Raw genomic sequence first — 19,031 nt, 5'->3', positions numbered from 1 at the left:
ATAAGTTCTCAATAAAATGTGGCATGTGGCATGGCTGACATATTAGTGACTAGCCAGGGGATCTTTGGTTTGGTCTAGTTAGAGTAACCATTAGACTAACAAAGATATGATTTGGGAGAGCTGACACTAGTGACTGTCCACTGCCTGTCCACTTTTTCTCTGTTACTAGGTTCCTTTTTTTCTTCTTTTTTTATTTCTCCACCCATAGAAAGGCAAATTAAGTAATAAAAATTTCTCAAAACCCTCAAAGGGTAAAATATACAGATTTTCCATAACAGAAGAAATTGAAAATAACTACGACCCTTACCTTTGAAGGTGGAGAAAAACATGATAAATTATTGCCTTCAGATAGCTTTTTTTTCATTTACAGAGTATTCAAAAACCTCTTTCACACCCTGAGGTGTGACCAGAAGGTAATGAAGAGTGATTGTAAAAATAAATATTTCATAAGGTACCCTGGTTTAAATGAGAACTGTTCTTTAACATAGTCACATTTTAACTGATCCAATGATGTTGTCATTACAAAAAATATTTTTAGAACTTGTCTTTTGGATGTCTTAAGTCATTTATGAACTGTAAAAGAAAACAGTCTTGTATATTTTTAAATTAGCCCCTCCTTTGCAAAGAAATTTATTAATTAGATAGGTTACTGACTTTCTTTTTAGCATTTGTTCTACGTCAATTTTTTCATTGTTTTGTTTCCAAAACTAAGTCTATAATTTAAAAAATAACAATTTGAAATTAGTGAGGATATTTTCTTTTAACTTTCTATTTTGAAATGCTTTGGACTTAGAAAAAAAGTTATGTAGTAATATAGTTTCCATATATCCTTCATCCAGCTTTCCTTAATTCTCTACTGAATTTCTTTTTAAACATGTAAGTTTCTATGTTATAGAAGTCTTTAGATGCTTATGTTGAAGAGTAAAGTTCTTATCAACTAAAGTTATCCTAAGGTGATAGGTTGATTTATTCATTGAATTACACACAGACACACAGACACACAGACACACAGACACACACACACACACACGAGCAAACTTTACTCTGTAAATAAGTGCAAATATTACATCAATTAAAAATAAAAAGAGACCAGTGAGATGGCTCAGCAGTTAAAGACATGTGCTGTTTTTGCAGAGGACCCAAGTTTGATTCTCAATGCCCACACTGGGTAGCCTGTTACTTCAGGATTCCCAGCACCCACATTGGGTGGCCTGTTACTTCAGCTGATTCCCAGCACCCTCATCGAGTAGCCCCTTACTTCAGGATTCCCAGCACCCACAGTGGGTGGCCTGTTACTTCAGCTGACTCCCAGCACCTCATCGGGTAGCCTGTTACTTCAGTTCCAAAGGATCTGATATCTCTGGCCTCCTATGGCACTCTGTTACACATCCCCCTCTGGCCCCTGCCCAGATACTTTAATAAAAATTAATGATAAGAAATGAGGAAAGTATCTTTCTATTTGTTTACCTGTATAACTATATATTTAAAAATCTGTACCTTCTCATGCTCAGTTAAATGAGAGATTTGTCGATTTTATTAGTTTCTTCAAGGATAATTTCTTGCCTTTTGTTTCTCTGGTGCTGTAGATCAAGTGCAGGGTCTTACACATATTCATGCTCTACTTGTATTTTTAAAATTCTCCCTGTTGTATCCCCCACCCCATTTCATTAATGCTGTTTTCCTTATTTGGGCCTTTCTCATATTATGTGTGTGTGTGTTATCTTTTGTTCTTCTAATGTTTTGTTTTATGTTTTGTTTTTTAATATAAACCATCAAGACTATCCGTTTTCTTCTAAGTACCGTTGTAGCTATACCTCCAAATAAGAGTATATAGCAGTGTCATTAGCATTTGATTGAAAGCATCTTCTCCTTTTCTTATAATTTCTTCTTTGACTTAATCCTCACAGTGGCTCCTGAGCAGCTATTGTAGGAACCTTCTGAGAGGTTTTGAAGGCTGTGTTAGAGTTTATTCTTTGAGGATCTCAAAGGAGGGGAGATTCCTATTTGCCTCTCTCAGGGACTTGTGACCACTACACCTCAAGGAATGCCAGAAGCCTAACCATATTGGCTAGGCTTTAGTTAGAAATGTTCTTGGAGGAATTTGTTACTTGAGATCTTTATTATTACCCAAGGTGCAGAATGTTTCCTGACACAAAACAGGCACATGGGGAATATTTGTTGAATGAAGAATGAATGAATGGAGCGGCCCCCTTTTTAATTTGTCAGCCTGTGGCCATCATTAAGAAAGGTAGGTCTCTTCATCAGGGCATGTTCCTCCTACCTGATGAGTCTTGGAATCACAGTCTACAGTGAGGGTTTTACTTTCCTCTTACTCTGTTTGGACTTTGATTCTGCCTTCTATCCCCCACCTCTGAGTAGCCACTGCAAGCCAAGCAATGTTCACTAAGTTCACTAATGTTCACTAAGTTCACCAAGGATTGGCAGTTTCTCACAGGCGAGAATCCTTTTATGATTTTTCTAAGAATTTTTTTCTCATTGTTTCTGACCTATTTTTCATTTCTAGCAGGACCATGTTACTAAAAGAAATAATTTGCATTGTAAATGGAAATTTTGTGCACAACGTCGTTTTCTATTTAATTGTTAAAAGGAGAAGTCTTTGTAAGAATTGACTTAGACGAGGAATGGTGTTGAAGTAAAGAGTGATTACCTGTTATAAGAGAGCATAGCAGTCTGTGACATGTCCACTTTACCCATGGAAAAGATAGGGCCTTTCCCTACTTGTGTATTCTAAGTTCATTACTCTTCATAAACTGATAACACCAGCTTCCGCTTATTGTCTGTTGCCTATCAGACACTTTCCTCACGTTATCATGAGTGCTCAGAAGCAGCTTTGAACCATGCTGTTAGCTCTTCTGTAAAAGTGAAAAAGGAAAGTAGGAGTACTTCTCCCACTTTCCCAGTGGTTCCAGGCAGGACAGTCTCAGCATATGCTCTGTGGCATCTGCCTACTGCATGCTTTGAAGGGCCATTACTTCATCCTACTGAGGGGTAGCAGCCATAACTTGTGCCATATGAGCCCATTCTTATGTTGAGAAGGACATATAAATAGCCCTTGAAAACAAGTGACAACACTGTATTTTTCAGTTGCCTCCTTCATAAATCAAGTATTCATACTTAAATAAGAATCACAGCTTCAGGGGTTGGAGAGATGGCTCAGTGGTTAAGAGCATTGTCTGCTCTTCCAAAGGTCCTGAGTTCAATTCCCAGCAACCACATGGTGGCTCACAACCATCTGTAATGAGGTCTGGTGCCCTCTTCTGGCCTGCAGGCATACACACAGACAGAATATTATATACATAATAAATAAACAACAAAAAAAAATAAGAATCACAGCTTCAGGGGCAGCGCAGTAATGTCCTCTGTAAAGCTGTTCTACTGCTTCAGGTATTTTCTGTTAATTAAATTTGTTCATTTATTTTGCAATCTTCAAGTAGTTTTAAGATCAGAGGAAATAGGAATAAAGCAACTGTACATTTGAAAATCCCCTGCTCAAAATCAGTAACGTTAAAGCAAATGTAGGATATTGACATGGGTTTTCACTATGTTAGAAAGATCCAGAGTCAGTAATAGCACTGTACAAAGATGCATTTGTTCTTTTCAGTTATTACTAATTAACATGTTCATTCAGTAATCAGTATTTGTTGAGCACTTTCTGTGCTCAACATCATACTAAGCTCCAGAGATAGAGCAGTTAACAAAACATCCTTGATTTGTGCCTTTGTATACTTATATTTACCTTGAGAAACTGGCATAAAACAAATAATTACATAGATCATTACTGAATTTGCAAAAGGACTATTAAAAAGAAATAAGATGTCTAATAGAGGGATCAGAGAACAAAGAACTACCCTTAAAAATACATGTTATTTAGGTAAGTCTCATCATGCACACAAGAATTTAAAAATGAATATTACAGATAAAATCTCACTCATTGTATATAGAAAACTAAACAAAATATTAGTGAAATAAATTCAGCACCCTTGAAGAGTAGAAATGTGGCCAGGTGAAGTTCATTGTAGAAATGAAAGGCTATCAATATTTAGAAATTGCAGTATAACTTACCATGTTAAAACAGCAGAAAAAATTTTATTTTCATCTCTATGATAAAAGACACTTTATTTTTTAATTTGTTAATTCATTTATGTGAGGGAGAGTTCTCAGCCTGAAGGTGAAAGTCAGAGGACAATGTGGTTCTCTCCTACCGTGTGGATTTTTGGCATGGCATTTAAGTTAATTATGTTTGGCTATATGTGCTTTCTTGCTGAGCCATCTGGAAAGGCTATTGAAAGTCTTTTGTGAACTTCATCATCTAAGTCATATAAATACGATGTGCATGTATGTTGTATGCACATACATGTGGAGGTCCAAAGTTGACTTCCAGTTTCTCCACTTTATTGGAGTAGGATTTTTATGAACCCTAAGCTTATTGAGTCAAGCTAGTGTAGCTACCTAGATTGATTTAGGGATTCCCTCTATCTCAAGACGTAAAACAGGTACAATTTGCCTGGTTTAAAATTTATTTTAATTATGTGTCTGTGTTTTAGAATGTGTACATGTGCTGGTGCCCTTTGGATGTCTAAAGAAGACCTTGAATTTCCTGGCGCTAGAGTTACAGGCAATTGTGAACCTGATGTGGGTACTGGGAACTGAACTCCCGTCCTCTGAAGAGAAGCAACAGCTCTTAACTGTGGAACCATCTCTCCTGCCCCTCCCTGGCTATTATACAGGTTCTGGGGATTGAAACTCTCCTCTCATGCTTGCTTAGCAAGGGTTGGGCAAGGACAAGATTCTCAGTGCTGTCTCCCCAACCTACCATTTAAGTCTTCGTTAAGATTTCTAATATCCAGTCACCATGGTGTATGTCTCAGTCTGAGGACTTGGATGGTAGAGGCAAGAGATTCAGTAGTTCCAGCCCTTCCTCCACTACATAGTGAGTTCAAGGCCAGTAGTGCGCTACCCGAGATCCTTCCTCAATCCTCTTTTATCTCCCTAAAACTCATGAAAATAGTATGGGTTTTATTGACTGTTCATTACAGTTTAAGTACTTCTCTGAATACTGTGTGGACTGTAGCTCCTCTAAACCTCCAGAAAGCCAGTTTCCGCTTAACTGCAGTCGTGTTAATACCTTCAGAAAGACCCCACAATTGATGTGTAGAACAAGTTCATTCTGGAGTCTGCTTTTAATCACTGTGTTCTGTTGTCTTTCATGTAAGGCACTGACAGATAGCCTTATCCTCAAATAGCAGAGTAGAATAATTATTTAATTGTAGAAAGCATAATCAGGTATTTTAGGGGGAAAAAAGCCAGATCATTTAAGATAATCTCTGCGTGAGAAAAGCTCTTCAACATATAATACAAAACCTACATACCATAGACTACAGTATAATCAAATACTTCAGAAGATTAATGTATAGCTAGAGAATCCATTATAAGCTGAGTCAAATGACAAATGAAAATCCGGAGAAAATTTCTCACACCACAGGCTTCTTTTCTAAAGCATAAGAAACATCTACAAATAAGCAAGAAAGCAGTGACCAACAACCTACAACAAGATTTGGTGAAAAGCAGAGACAAATCACATTTTAAAAAGCATAATTGTTTTTTAAATTTTTATAAAAAGATGCTGCCCCCTCTCATAGAGATAAAGTTCAAATGGTATCATTTTATTGATTACAAATAAATATTCATCTATGAAGTTATTGGAGATACTTAAATTTTGTTCAAGATTGGGTTGGTTTAAGTTCAGTGCCATATTATTGATAAAATGCTAAGTTGTTTTATCTTTTTGTGGATTTTTGTTAACTTTAAATACATTTGTTCTTTCACTCAATAATTATACTTTAAGGAATTTTCTTCATTTACTCTCAATTGAATAATATACCTGACATTAGCATAAATACTATACCATTGCATGGAGTAACAGGATTACATGGGGATGATCATCGACATGAGATTGACTAAATAGATCAGGGTTTGTCATGGAATAGTACAGAAAAGTTTATTAAAATAACGTATGGTAATAAGGGAGCCAATCTAAGATGCACTGTAAATAAAGCAAAAGCATGACACCTATATGCTGCCATTTTGCATAAATCACAAGTTTTCTATCTATCATCTATCTATCTATCATCTATCTATCTATCATCTATCTATCTATCTATCTATCTATCTATCTATCTATCTATCTATCTATCTATCTTTACAACCAGACTGCTGTTTCCCCTCCATCCTCTTCTCTCAGTCCCTCCCTTCCCCATGCCCCACCCCATCCACTCCTTTATTTTTATTTAGAGGAGGGCAGGCCTCCCATGGATAGTAACAATACATGTCATATCAAGTTGAAGGCTGGATTAGGCAATCCTGTATGTCCCAGAAGTCGGCAAAAGAGTCAGAGGCAGTCTCTGCTCCCACTATTAGGAGTTCCACAAGAAAGGCAAAGCTACACAACTGTAATATATATGCAGAGGGCCTAGGTCAGTCTCATGCAGATGCCCTGGTTATTGAGTTATACACTTTCTTAGAAACCAATAGCTTATTATATTTCGTTATAATATTATTTCAGCGTGGGGAACTGGTATCTGGAAGCAAGTGACAGCAAGGACTTCCTTTCACTGCCTATCTCTCTCTATTTTATATCATGTTCAGGTGTTGCCCATTCCACTAAAATAAAATTAGCCATAGACATGTAAATAATCTGGGAGTATAATCAATTCATGGTACAATGTGAAAAGTTTTATTGAAAAGACCTTTGTACACAGGAAACAGCATGGGCTTTAATTTTTCCTTCTTGGACAGCAAGTTAAGCTGGTCATGTTACGATTCTCCTCAGTCTTTCTACAGGTCCTGAGCATTGTGAAATGATGCACTAGCTCCCTGGGTTCTGTGATTAGTGAGCTATGGGTCAAGGACCTGTGCCGGCTACTTAATTATCTGGCACAAATAGATGTTTGGAGAGTGAATTCTTTTTCACACTTTTAGAAAAAATAACTGTAATTTTCAGTGGAGGCACAGCTTACAATAAGCATGTATGAAGAGTAGCACCTTCATCTTGGAAATGTCTTCATGTGAGGACGAAAGTGTGACTGGAAATCCCACCTGACAGTGATGAGCCAGCAGAGCCCGGTCATCTGGCAGCAACGTCTGACTCCGGCATCTGAGAACACCAACCAGAGAAAATGAGGGGATTAAAAAAAAAAAAAGTAAACACAAGGCAATCCATTTCTCACTCCCTGATGGTCTGCGATTCCAAGGGCCTGATACAGCAATTAATTCTGTTTTGAATGCTGGGCAAATGAATGTACATCACCGTCCTGTGTTCCCACCATTTTCTTGTGTGCCGAGGAGTGGGTTCAACCTTGTTTCTCCATTCTTATCACTGAGACAGAGTAAGCCTCCCGTCTAGTCATGCCCCTGCATGCCTAATGGCAGAATGGATGTGTGTGTGTTAGTGTTGTGTTAGTATTCAGTGGCCTATTAATGCCATGCAGTAGCTCTGGTTTCTGACCAGACAAAGAAGGCTTCTCTGAGCAAGGAATAGGATTTCTCATTCTGTTCATGTGGTGGTTTTGTTCTTTGAGGCCATAGAGATCTTTTCCCTGAGGTGGAAGAGCAGACTAGCTTCTTGGTGTCACTGAATCTACAGATTTTTTTTGTTCCCTTTAAATGATGAATAGGCCTTGCAAGTCCATAATAGCAATAAGGAAAAAAGAAGTCAGTTTTTTTTAATTCTTGTTTTAAAGATGAGATAAATGTACAGTTGAAAGAGATTATGCAACTTTCCCAAGCTCTCATGAGAAACAGGTGACAAAGCTAAATTTTCCCACATAATGTCATATTGGGTTGAGAAATGTACCCTTACTTAGAATATTCCATCAGTGAGTCATATGCTTGACGGAGCACCCAGGCCAGCGGGAACACCGCTGAGCCTTCTCCTCGGCACACAAGAAAATGGTGGGAATACAGGACGGTGCTGTGCACTCATTTGCCCAGTATTCAAAACAGAATTAATTGCTGTATCAGGCACTTGGAATCACAGATCATCAGGGAGTGAGAAATGGATTGCCTTGTGTTTACTTCTTTTTTTTTTTTTTAATCCCCTCATTTTCTCTGGTTGGTGTTCTCAGATGCCGGAGGCCAGCGGTTGCTGCCAGATGACTGGGCTCTGCTGGCTCATCAAGGGGCTGTGGCAGCACTTGTTTCCATGAGAGCTGGAAGAACAGATGCAATGGAAAAAGCACAGGCGGTTGTTTCTAAGTAGCTGGCAGCGTGATTCACAGCGCCCTGTATAATGTGAATGGAATCCGATAGCTCTTGGAATCAGGCTCCAGGAATAAAGTTACCATCGCCGGCCAGCCAAGCAGAGGCCGAGCACTTGGTTAACATGTTCACTTCCGGGCTTTTAGGAGTCATCTATCTGTGTAGTTTAACTTCTGCTCATTTGGTTGTCTGAGTAAAGTAAGATATGCCTGGAAAGGGTATTGCCTAATTTTTAGGGGTATTTAAGAGATACTATTTTGAAGGCAAATCCCATTTTGGGAGGTGAGTAAATCAACCTTAAACATCCCATAATCTGCCATGAAATTTGATGGTAGGTTGTTCTTAGGATTCAATGACTAGACAGGCTCGGTGGCACATGCTTACAGTCCTACCACTGGGAAGACGGAGGCTGGAGGGCCCAGAAGTTCACAGTAAGTCTAGGTACTGTAAGCAATTCTTGTCTCAGTAATGCAAAACCAAGCAACAGCAAACCCTTCCACTTGTAGTGAAGCCTATTCTCAGAGTCATTTAAAAGGAGTGAGATGTATAATAGGCCACAGGCTCTCATAGGGCCGTATGAAAATAGAGTTTGCAAAGTAGTTGTTTAACTACCTATGGAACCAAATCTTCATAATATTTCATAATAATCCTTATGTTTTCTCAGGGATTTTGTTCTGCTCGTTCTGACTATGACACAATAATTGTAAGTAAATGGAGACTGCATTATGTAATCTGTGTTTTGTAGTCATACAGTTTCTTTATGCTGATGTTGTAGCTTCCTGTAGTAACAACAGAAATATTCTCATCAGACTTGAAATGTTCACAGCCATAGCTAGTCCTTTTCTTGTTTATATGACCTTATTTCCTAAAATATTTACTTCCTTTTTTTTTTTTCTATTGCCATTCATGTCCTTTTTCTGGATAACCTTTAAGCTCTTTTATACGGGGGTGGGGGGTGGGGAACTCTCGGTAATTGCAAAATTGCTTGCTATCCTTATGGACTAATCTGTATTCCGTAGTCCTAAATCATCACAGGCATTATTGTAAGTCACAGTCAGAAGAGTTCTAGGCAAATGAAAATGGGTTTTATGTTGCGACACCTCTGTCAGTCTAAAATTGCTGAGCTGAAGAAGAGGCTGTGCAGTGACTCTTGTGACAGCCGAGTTGCTTTTTCCTCCCTTAATGCCTAACCTCCAGCATCTGGTCCATACCCAGGAGTCAGCAGCTTGTTTTCCAATCACGACGTATTCTGCAATTCGACCTGTTTTGGAAATTAGGTGCACTTTCCAACATATATGCTGAGAGGCCCTTGGGTATTTGAACTATTTCCTAGTCTCCTTTCCCAGACATAAAAGATACCATGTGTGAAGTATGTGGAATGAAAATGTCAAGGTGTTTGGGCGGGTTCTTTCCACAGAAAATACATTGCTTATTGCAGTTCTCTGTGAAGACTTTAAAGTAACTCAAGGACAGTTTAAAATCACCTCTGCAGAGCTGAAATAATTTACGTCTGCTGTATAAATAGAACCTTGCAGAATATAAACTGATGAGCCACCTCAGCTCCCACCTCTTTTATGAAGCCTTCCTCAGTGCTCTTGTTAAAAGGAACACAGTCATCCTCTGCTTTTCTAAGCATGCTGACCCTTCCTCTCCCTCGGTCTGCCTCAAATGCCACACCTTTCATCTCTTTTCTGTCTCCTTATGAAATTAGAATAGGAATTTTATCATACTTGTTTTTTTTAGTTCCCCCAACTACATGTCCAAACTGTTGGATTATTCCCCCCCCACACACACACTGGTTTTCTCTTGAAGGGGCCTGCTTACTGCTTTCTCATTGCTAGGGTAGTATAATCTTAAAAGCACCCACCATTCACATACTGTGGAATGACTTGTTTATATAGCTACCTCTTCTATTAGACTGTAAATTCCATGGGGGTAGAAGCATGCTTTTTCATCTGTATTTCCCCATGGCCTAGCATAGTGCTGGAACACAGAATACTCATTACTGTTCTATTGAATGAATGTTGGACTTCATTCAGTGGTCTTGACCTGGAGTATATTAATTTGGAAAGGTAGAGGCCTATTTTCCACAGTTAACTGTACTGCAAAACAGTAACTTCCAGTTAACTGCCCCATCTTATAATATACATCCATGCACATCTCTGGAGAACTGTAAATACCAATGAAGTATGCTCTTTATTACAGTCAGGATGTCATGGCAGGAAGGCTATATTTGTTTCCTTTTACTCTGAAACCGAAAATTGGTAATCTGTCATCTCTCATGGAAAATTAAATGGTGACTACTACAATTTTTAAAATTTTTGAGTTCCCATTATACTTAATGATAGAATTGCCTGGTAAGTGGTCTGTTTCCACTTCTCCAATCTAAGATATATGGGCATTCTGTGTGTAGAATCTCACCTCATGCCTAAGTTCTTACCATAGTGCCTAGAGAGTATGGAAGATAATCAATAAATATCTACTGAATGAAATGTTAAGTGGAGTCTGTGAGCAATTTAAAAAAAAACTATAGGATTTCTTAACTTAAAAGTAGAAGTTCTTGCCAGGTAAGGTGGTGCACGCCTTTAATCCCAGCTCTCAGGAGGCAGAGACAGGTGGATCTCTGAGTTCGAGACCATCCTGGTCTACAGAGCGAGTTCTAGGATAGACAGGATTACACCGAGAAACCCTGTCTCAAAAAACAAAACAAATAAAAGTCAAAGTTCTTTCCACTGTTTGGGAGAAGTTGGTGAGGTCTTAATTACTTTTCGGAGAGATGCTGGAACAGTTTGAAGATGATATTGCAGGCCTAGAATGTGAGTCTGGCATTAGTTGTTTTCAGGTTCCTCCTCCAAATGATGCTGCGTCCTTTCTTTAGGAACTTATTCTTATTTGTTTTCCTATTGCTTGAACATCTCTCCAGAGAAAGAGACCTTCAGAAAAGGTCACATAAGAGAAGCCAGCTGGACCTCCAAAGGTCCCCAGCCAGTATATCTTCTGGAACTTTCAAGTCAATTCTGACAGCTCTGCAGGTTTCCTTGTGAAGGGCCTAGAGATAATGTTTGTTTTTTTTTTTTAAATCTCTGTTCATTAAGAAAATTACTTTGTAAAATTACTTTATATAATTTTAATAAGTAATTCTCTTATTATCAGCAGCATGAGGAATGTTAAACTCTCAAGCTAATTTTAGCAACTCCTTATTTTAAAATTTAGTAAGTAGTTTGTCATTGAAATATTTCTTTACCCCAAAGATAAATGTCTAGATATAAAGTCTTCTTTTCTTGGTTGGGATGAACCAAGCCATTCATAGAGCTGTTTCTACTTTCTACCTTTCTCTAGTGGTCTCAAGGACACTGGCCTGCTTTTGGAGGAATCTACAGAAAGATCTAGTTGTAGTAGATCTTAGAGATCACCATTTTGTGCTTTTTGTTTTACCAGTGAGGATAACTGCCTCCCTCAACTCTTCAATGATTTATGTAAGATTACACAACCCGTCCTTGGCTAAGTCTCTTGAGAGCTAGTTCAATACTTGCTTTTCTGCTATGACTCACGGGATTTCTCTATGTAGTGAGGAAGGATGCTCACTTCCAGGCAAACACTGACTTCCGAAACTGTGAAAATTTTGTGGGTTAAGACTTCAAAGTGACAACACACAGCTAAAAAACCATTGAAATACATCTAATTATTCTTTAGGTAGAGAGCCACATACTAGGGGAAACCTACACACCACAGGCAACCAAGATATGTGCTTTTCATTCGTTTGGGAAATGACGATCTTACTTAGTTTATTCAGTTGTGCTAAGCCACAGGATATTTCAACGGTTGTCTTGAAGAGTATGATCCCAAAAGGACAGAGCTGACTGGAAAGTAAACAGCGGGTATTAACATTCCCCAGGAAAGAGTGTGCCTGTCAGGAGAGAGTGTTACTTGGCTCCAGCAGCACAGGCCACCTGGCCCCTCCCCAGCAAGTGCTTCAGCAGCTTCTATCCGGTGTGCCTGGGAATCAGTGAGAGGGGTTGCTGAATACAGAGCTGGAGACCTTGCTGTCAGATTTTGATGCCCAAGTCTTGGCAGCTTTGGAAAGTTCCTCTGTGACGAGACTGGAGACATGGCTCAGCCGCTAAGAGCCATGCTGTACTTGCAGAGGACCTGAGTTCGATTTCCAGCACCCATGTTGGGTGGCTCAGCACCTGTAACTCCAGCTCCCAGACATCACATGTCTCCTGGCCTCCTCAGGCACCCACATGCACATACCCCCGACACAGATGAATGTATACACCCATAATTCAGAATTAAAATAAATCTTAAAATTTCCCATGCGATATGGAGTCTAGTTGGTGAACTATGACTTGGACTAGAAAAATGGCTTTTAAACAAATAACTGAACATTTTGTATGAGTTAATATGAACTTTTTTATTTTAGTTTTATTCATGATTTTAATTGAAGAAAATCTATACAATGGGAAGTTGAAGGACAGGTTGGGAAGTAAAGCAGCTGGTTTCGTTGATGGTGTCCCTTTCTGTTGTAGTGAAGTCACCAGCTGAGCAGGTTACATCAGAACCCATTCACAGCGCACAGTGCCGGGGGTCAGGAGTCTGGGGCAGCGTTGGCGGAGTTCTCTGTTCAGCCTGAAATCAGGGTGTTGGCCAGCAGTTCTCATCTTAGTGCCTTCCTATTATTGTCGGTAGTCATCCCAAGCAACTGTAAAAGTGAAGTTCTGGGGACTACTACCTGCAGTTTGCTCAGCCATCCACAAAGAATGCCTCTCATAGTAAGACATGTGCTTGTCTGACTCTCTCAAGAGTCCCTGGTTCTATAAAGCAATTGAACTTCTTCCAGGAGATTAATGAATTGGCATTGTTACTGCGTTCATCTGCTGCTGTGAATGTATTTGAAGTGGGTCTCCTCTTGTTGTGTTGACAAGATTGGGTTTTAAGACTTTTTTTTCCATCCTGGATAAAGATAAACTCACTAAGATGAAATGCAGTGTTGGGAGCTAGTCCAGACAGCTTATCTCCCCTCTTAGGCATCATCTCTTTATGGCTTTACCATTATTCTTGTTCTTCTAATATATCAAATTAAAACCAAGATCAAAATTAAAAGGAGGAATTTCTCAGAAATTCAAACATAGTGTCTAGTAATTTTTTAAAATCATTCTCTTGAAACTTTCTCTGTGTGAGATTTGATTATTTGGTTTTGAGATCTCTAAGTAATATAAAATTCTTGAACAGAAATAATACCTCAAAAATAAAGTAATTGAATGTGAAAATTCTTGAACTGCTCAATAGTAGACAGTGGTAGAGTAAATCAGAAGTTCTCCACTTGTGGGGCACAATCCTTTTAGGAGTCACTTATCAAATATCACATATTCACATTACAACTCATAACAGTAGCAGAATTCGTTATGAAATAGCAATTAAATAATTTTATGGTTGGGGTCACTACAGCATAAGGAACTATATTAAGGGGTCACACAGCCTTTGGAAGGTTGAGGACCACTGAAGTAAATGATCTACCATGTTTAAACACCTGGTCTAAGTGCCTGAAGTGTGTATGATTTTTATTTACCATATCATTTCTTTAGCCACTTGGAATTTTCTTGCTTTACTTATTTTAATATTAGTGGATCAAGGAGTATGCTCCATAAGTTTACTTAGTTGATTCTTATATGTAGTACAGACATCTAAACGCAGGATTATTTAGAGAATCTGATAAACAGTAGTCATTTCCCACACTATCAGAGAATAAAACTGTCAACCTTTGGAGACTTAGCTGAGACTTACGGGCTGAATTGTTAAGATGTAAGCTCTGTTTTAAAATGTAAGCTATGTAATGTAGGGCAGCATTTGGCTTTTAAAAAAGTTGGCATGAACAAGACTAAAATATTTAGCTGGCTATAAACTAAAAGTCTGCCATCGTGACACATGCCATGGACCTTAGAGCTCATTAATAGAAGTACATGGCTAGATCAAAGATGAGCATTGTTCTTCCTATCTCTGTGAAGGCTCAACCATTTTTTTCTATGCTGCTATGTGTGTAGAATGGGTTTTATATATAGTTTGGAAGAAAATCAATGAGATTTCAGATTAGAAATAAAGTCATATGAAATTGTTTCCAACGAAGAGTTCTTAGCTTGAAAAAGAGAGGAAAAAAACTTAAGGGGTATAAGAAAGAACTCTTGGCTGTCTAAACCAATTGACTAACCTAAACGATGGCATACCTGATTAGATTTCTGAGTTAACTTCAGTACTGGAGTGCCACATGCTCAGTTATTTTTTTAGCCTATTTTTTTTTCTTTTCTGAAACAAAACATGGGGGCCTTTGTCTGTTAATTCGTCAGTTGTAGGAAGACAATATCCGTTTTTCAGTTGACAATAGGCAGGGCACCGTGACCACAGTTTCAGCAGACTGCATCCAATAGGATAGAGATCCCCATTAATGGATCACGTGTATAGAAATGATGGGTAAGGAAGTTGTGAGACTGTAGGTCCAGGCTGGCTTTCTGTATTTCATCATGAGTAAGAGCATTCTAGCAATTAGGGCTGCACTGTAACATGATGGACTCCCCTTCTATCACAGGTTATTCTTTTGATTGTATGTGGTAGAAACATGACCTTAAGTGTGTTCAAACAGAAAAGATACTATTAAGTACTTATTAGAAAGAGTCTATAAATATCTCCTAATAGAAAGGATTGGACAGTCAGACTGTGGGAGGACAGGCTACTGGGCCTCACAAACAACTGGAGGCAGAGACTCAAAAGCAGCAGGCCTTATTTCTCCATTTTTCCCCCCAACTCTGCTCCTCTAAGGATTGTCTTAGCTTTCTTGCATGGTAGTTTTGGGTTTCTGTGCATTATGTAGACCATTCAGAGTGCCTGAGTTTCTCCTCTCACCACACTACAGAGAAACACAGTCATATTTAGTGAGAAAAGCCTTAAGACAGGTTGAACTTGACCCTGGTGCTCAACTCTGGACAAATCCATCGAGGTGCAGCTTCAGGAACCTTGGTTATAGTTTTAGTGCTTTTAGGACAGACCGGGGGCCCGGGGGAATACTTGGGTACCACATAGAGACCTCCAAAATATATATAGACAATTGTCATTGCTCTTGGTTGTCCACAAGAGTTTGATGTTGAGACCCTGTTGTTGGACACAGCCATGCTTTGGTCACAGGACATAGAGAAGTAAAGCTGGTACTCACCAGGAAGCTTCCACCCTATGGGCTAGCTTTCATAGGATACGAAGGTGCTCTTTAGACTGCTGGAAGAGAAAAGTTGCCAACAGTCTTAACAAGCTCTGAAATTTGTGAGTTAGAAAAATGACTGGCAAGGCAAGATATGCCCATAGGTACAATAGTGCCATGGTTATTATGGGGGCAACTAACAATTTCTGGCTGGATTTAAGGCCTTTACCACAGGAAGAAATGTGTGTCTGGTACTGTGAAGCTAGTCAAGAACCATGGCTGGTGAGCTCTTAGACCCCAAAGACAAAGTACTATGGTTAGTTTGCTAAACTGACATGGTATCAGACTGCTCTCTGATACACCCCTTTGTCCATAGATTAGTGTAGCTCTCCATCCTCATCAGAGAAGTGTCTTTATTCAGTGGAGAGAAGCTAGTGCAGAAACTCACAATGCATCGAAGTGTAAAGATTTGTCAGTGAACATTGGCCTTAAAAGGGACCTCTGTGTCATGCCTTCTTCCTCCAGAGTTCAGGTAACATTTTGGAAGAAGGTCCAGAAAGATCATAAGAACCAAAGACTGCGGAGGACCAGGCAAAACAGGACCACTGCACACACAAACATAGAGCAGCTGTAGTGACCTACATAAGACCTGCGTGAGATCAAGCCAGTTGGCATTCTAGCACAGAGTGGGGAGGGGCTAGTGGTCTTTATCCCTAGAGGAGAAGCTATGAACAGATGATGGCTGCTAGAGGAGGGAGAGCCAGTTTTCTTGAAAAACATGGTCCCTGACTATGTTCTGGTGGATGGCCTCACACCCATACATATCAGCAGCATGATATGGACTCTGGGTTATGAAAAGGGGACAGGCATAGGTTGATTTTGAAGGACTTAAGGGGAGCAGTGGGGCTGAATATGTTCAAAATACATTGTCTGCATGTATGAAATTCTCAAAGAATTGATAAAATTACATTTAAAACTTTTTACCTTTAAAAAAGTACAGAAATGTCGAAATGTACAGAGGGCCACATGCACTTCCACCCTGACTCCAATAGTGTCACTGTCTTGCACAAATCTCATAAAGCAATAAAACCAAGAGACTGACATTGATACTATACATATATTTATTCTGTTACTAGTTACTTTTGCACTTATTGGTGTGCTTTTCATCTTAATAGCTCATGTAGTTGTATTTAACTGTCACCACTGCCAAAATGTCAGTAATTTCACTTAGAGACTCTTACGTACTAAGCTTTTGCAGCCACTCTTATCTCAACTGCTACCCCTAAAATTTTGTATCCACTAATCCATTTCTCATCTCTTGAACTGTGTTGCTTCTCAAATAGTCTATAAATGTAATGATGCAATATGGATCCTTCTGAGATGTCTTTTTCCACTTAAGGTTTGTCCTTTGTTTCTTATTGCTAATGTTTCTTATTCCAACATACTATAGCTTTCTTAACTATTCACAATTTTATATATATTTGGATGGTTTCCAGTTTGGGGCTATTATGAATAAAACTTTTGAGAATATTGATATGCACACTTTATGTTAAAATACATTTTCATTTGTTTGCTAAGAGTGCAATTTGGGTTTGTAGAGTAAATCTGTTCTTAGTAAACAGTTCCTTAGTAAAGGAACTGTTAAACTATCTTATAGAGGACTGTTCCATTTTATATTCCTACCAGCAGTGTCTGAGCACGAGTGGTCCATTTTCTTATCCTTTCTAGCATTTGGTGTTAACAATAATTTTAATGTTAGCCAATTTAATTCGGGATATCTCAATTTGATTTTAACTTACATTTCCTTAATGGCTAATGACGTTGAACATCTTCTCATGTACTTAATGTCATCTGAATGTCCCTTTGGGAAAATGTTTGCTTCTTTTCTAATTACATTGTTTCTAATGTTGAGTTTTGAGAGTTCTCTTTATAGTCTAGATGTAAGTCTTCGACTGGATATGTGCTTTGCAAATAGTTTTTCTGGGTGTATTCTGTCTTTTTGCCCCTGAATACGGTTGTTCACAGAGCCAAAATCTTTGTTAAAGATTGTCTCCATCCTTGAACTTGTGATTTTTGTGCCTTAGTCTCCTGAGTGCTGGATACAGCTGTGCACTGCCAACTTAGTAAGTTTTAACTTTTAATGCAGATGTCTATTTTAATTAATGAAGATTAGATTTTGCACATTTATTATTGAGTTAAATAATTTTAAATTTCCACCTTTTTCTTTAACCTAGAGGTTATGTTATCAGTGCAGATGTAGTTAAACTGTAGATAAGTAAAGTCATTCTATTTATATTACTCAAATACAGTGGAATTCTGTGCATCTGACTCTGTTGAGACACATGTTCTTCTCTTTGTTGTGTATTATTTAAGGAAAAGGGGAAAATTCAGTTCCATTAAGGAAGCAAGTCTTTACACACTAAATGGACCTGTAGTTCTGCTTGTCCCACTGATTTATGTAAACAGACAGACACCTCACACTAAAGAAATGCAGCTTTGTTTATATATGCTTTGCTTTTAGGCTCTCCTGAAGGGAGCCTGCTGATTTGTTCTAAAAATACCGAACATCTTCCAGTGTGTTGGAATTGCACACATTGGATTATGATGCTGAATAGAATAGATGTGGGCACTGTGCCCGCAAGCTTGCCACTTTGTATCTTCTTCCGCATAGGCCTGTGACGTCTGTCAGTGATTCACTGATTCAATTGAGTATCCTCATTTCCCACCTATCACAGGATCTTTATTGCTCTTTCAAAATGCAGCATGTCTTAAATCGTGAGTGACTGATTTAAATGCTCTAGGAGTGGCTGCATTCTGTGAAAATGAAAACCAATCCAAGCAAGTCACTCCTGCAGGCGTGTACATGAGAATATATTATAAGGAGGAAACTGTCATATTAATTACTGTTTCCAGCTGGGGAAATATTTTTGCAAAGCCTTATGTTACCTTAGAGTGATGGAAAATTCTAAATATGAGACCTCAAAGCCCATCGCTCCCTTTATTACATAAGGAGAAGCCCAGCCACTTGAATGAGTCAGATAGTCAAATCCCTCTTTCATAGCTTACATTTTTGTTTCAAATGCTAAGCCCATATCATTTATAAAAACTTGATTCTATTTCAGTTTTAAATGCTAAGCCCATATCATTTATAAAAACTTGATTCTATTTCAGTTCTATAGATTATTTTTCCATAAACTGGCTGTCTTGTTTATAGTCTGGTTTTGTTATGATTTGCCCAAACACTAGAAAAGATTCTACAATAGGTTTTAAATTATTAGCTAAACGTCAAAATTAGTTTTGAACCAACACTCTGAAGTTGAGTATAGTTCCACATGCCTGTAATCTCGGCAGTCAGGAGCCTGACAAAGGGAGATGACCTGAGTTTGAAGCCAGGCTGGACTATACAGTACGTTTAAGGTCAACCTGAGTTTTGCAGTGAGACTATTAAAAAAAAAAAGTCAATATTCTCAATGAAGATTTAGTTTAGAGTTAAATTGTTACCTCAATAATTAACAATAGTTATCTAATTGTTATCTTACTAGATAGCAATTTTGTTTTTGCCTTTACTGTT

At 38.5% G+C, this 19,031-nt stretch overlaps 1 protein-coding gene across 7 annotated transcripts in view; it reads left to right on the top strand.

Moving 5' to 3' along the window:
* Rad51b (RAD51 paralog B) overlaps nt 1-19,031 on the top strand; it is a 515,139-nt gene that overhangs the window by 196,961 nt on the left and 299,147 nt on the right. For 5 of the 7 annotated variants that reach the window (XR_015004408.2, XM_087911700.1, XM_085697440.2 and 2 more), the window contains exon 9: nt 8,942-8,980. The exons of the other annotated variants lie outside the window; for them this stretch is intronic. Coding sequence is in view for 4 of the 5 variants with exons in the window: in XM_087911700.1 (XP_087767826.1) it covers nt 8,942-8,980 (39 nt within the window). In the remaining variant the exon portion in view is untranslated. The remainder of the gene's footprint in view (nt 1-8,941; nt 8,981-19,031) is intronic. 7 annotated transcript variants of the gene reach the window in all.

The sequence above is a fragment of the Myodes glareolus genome, chromosome 11, assembly GCF_982192425.1.
Source record: "Myodes glareolus chromosome 11, mMyoGla1.1, whole genome shotgun sequence".
NCBI classification, from domain to species: domain Eukaryota; kingdom Metazoa; phylum Chordata; class Mammalia; order Rodentia; family Cricetidae; genus Myodes; species Myodes glareolus.
This window is presented reverse-complemented; position numbering and strand designations above follow the sequence as displayed.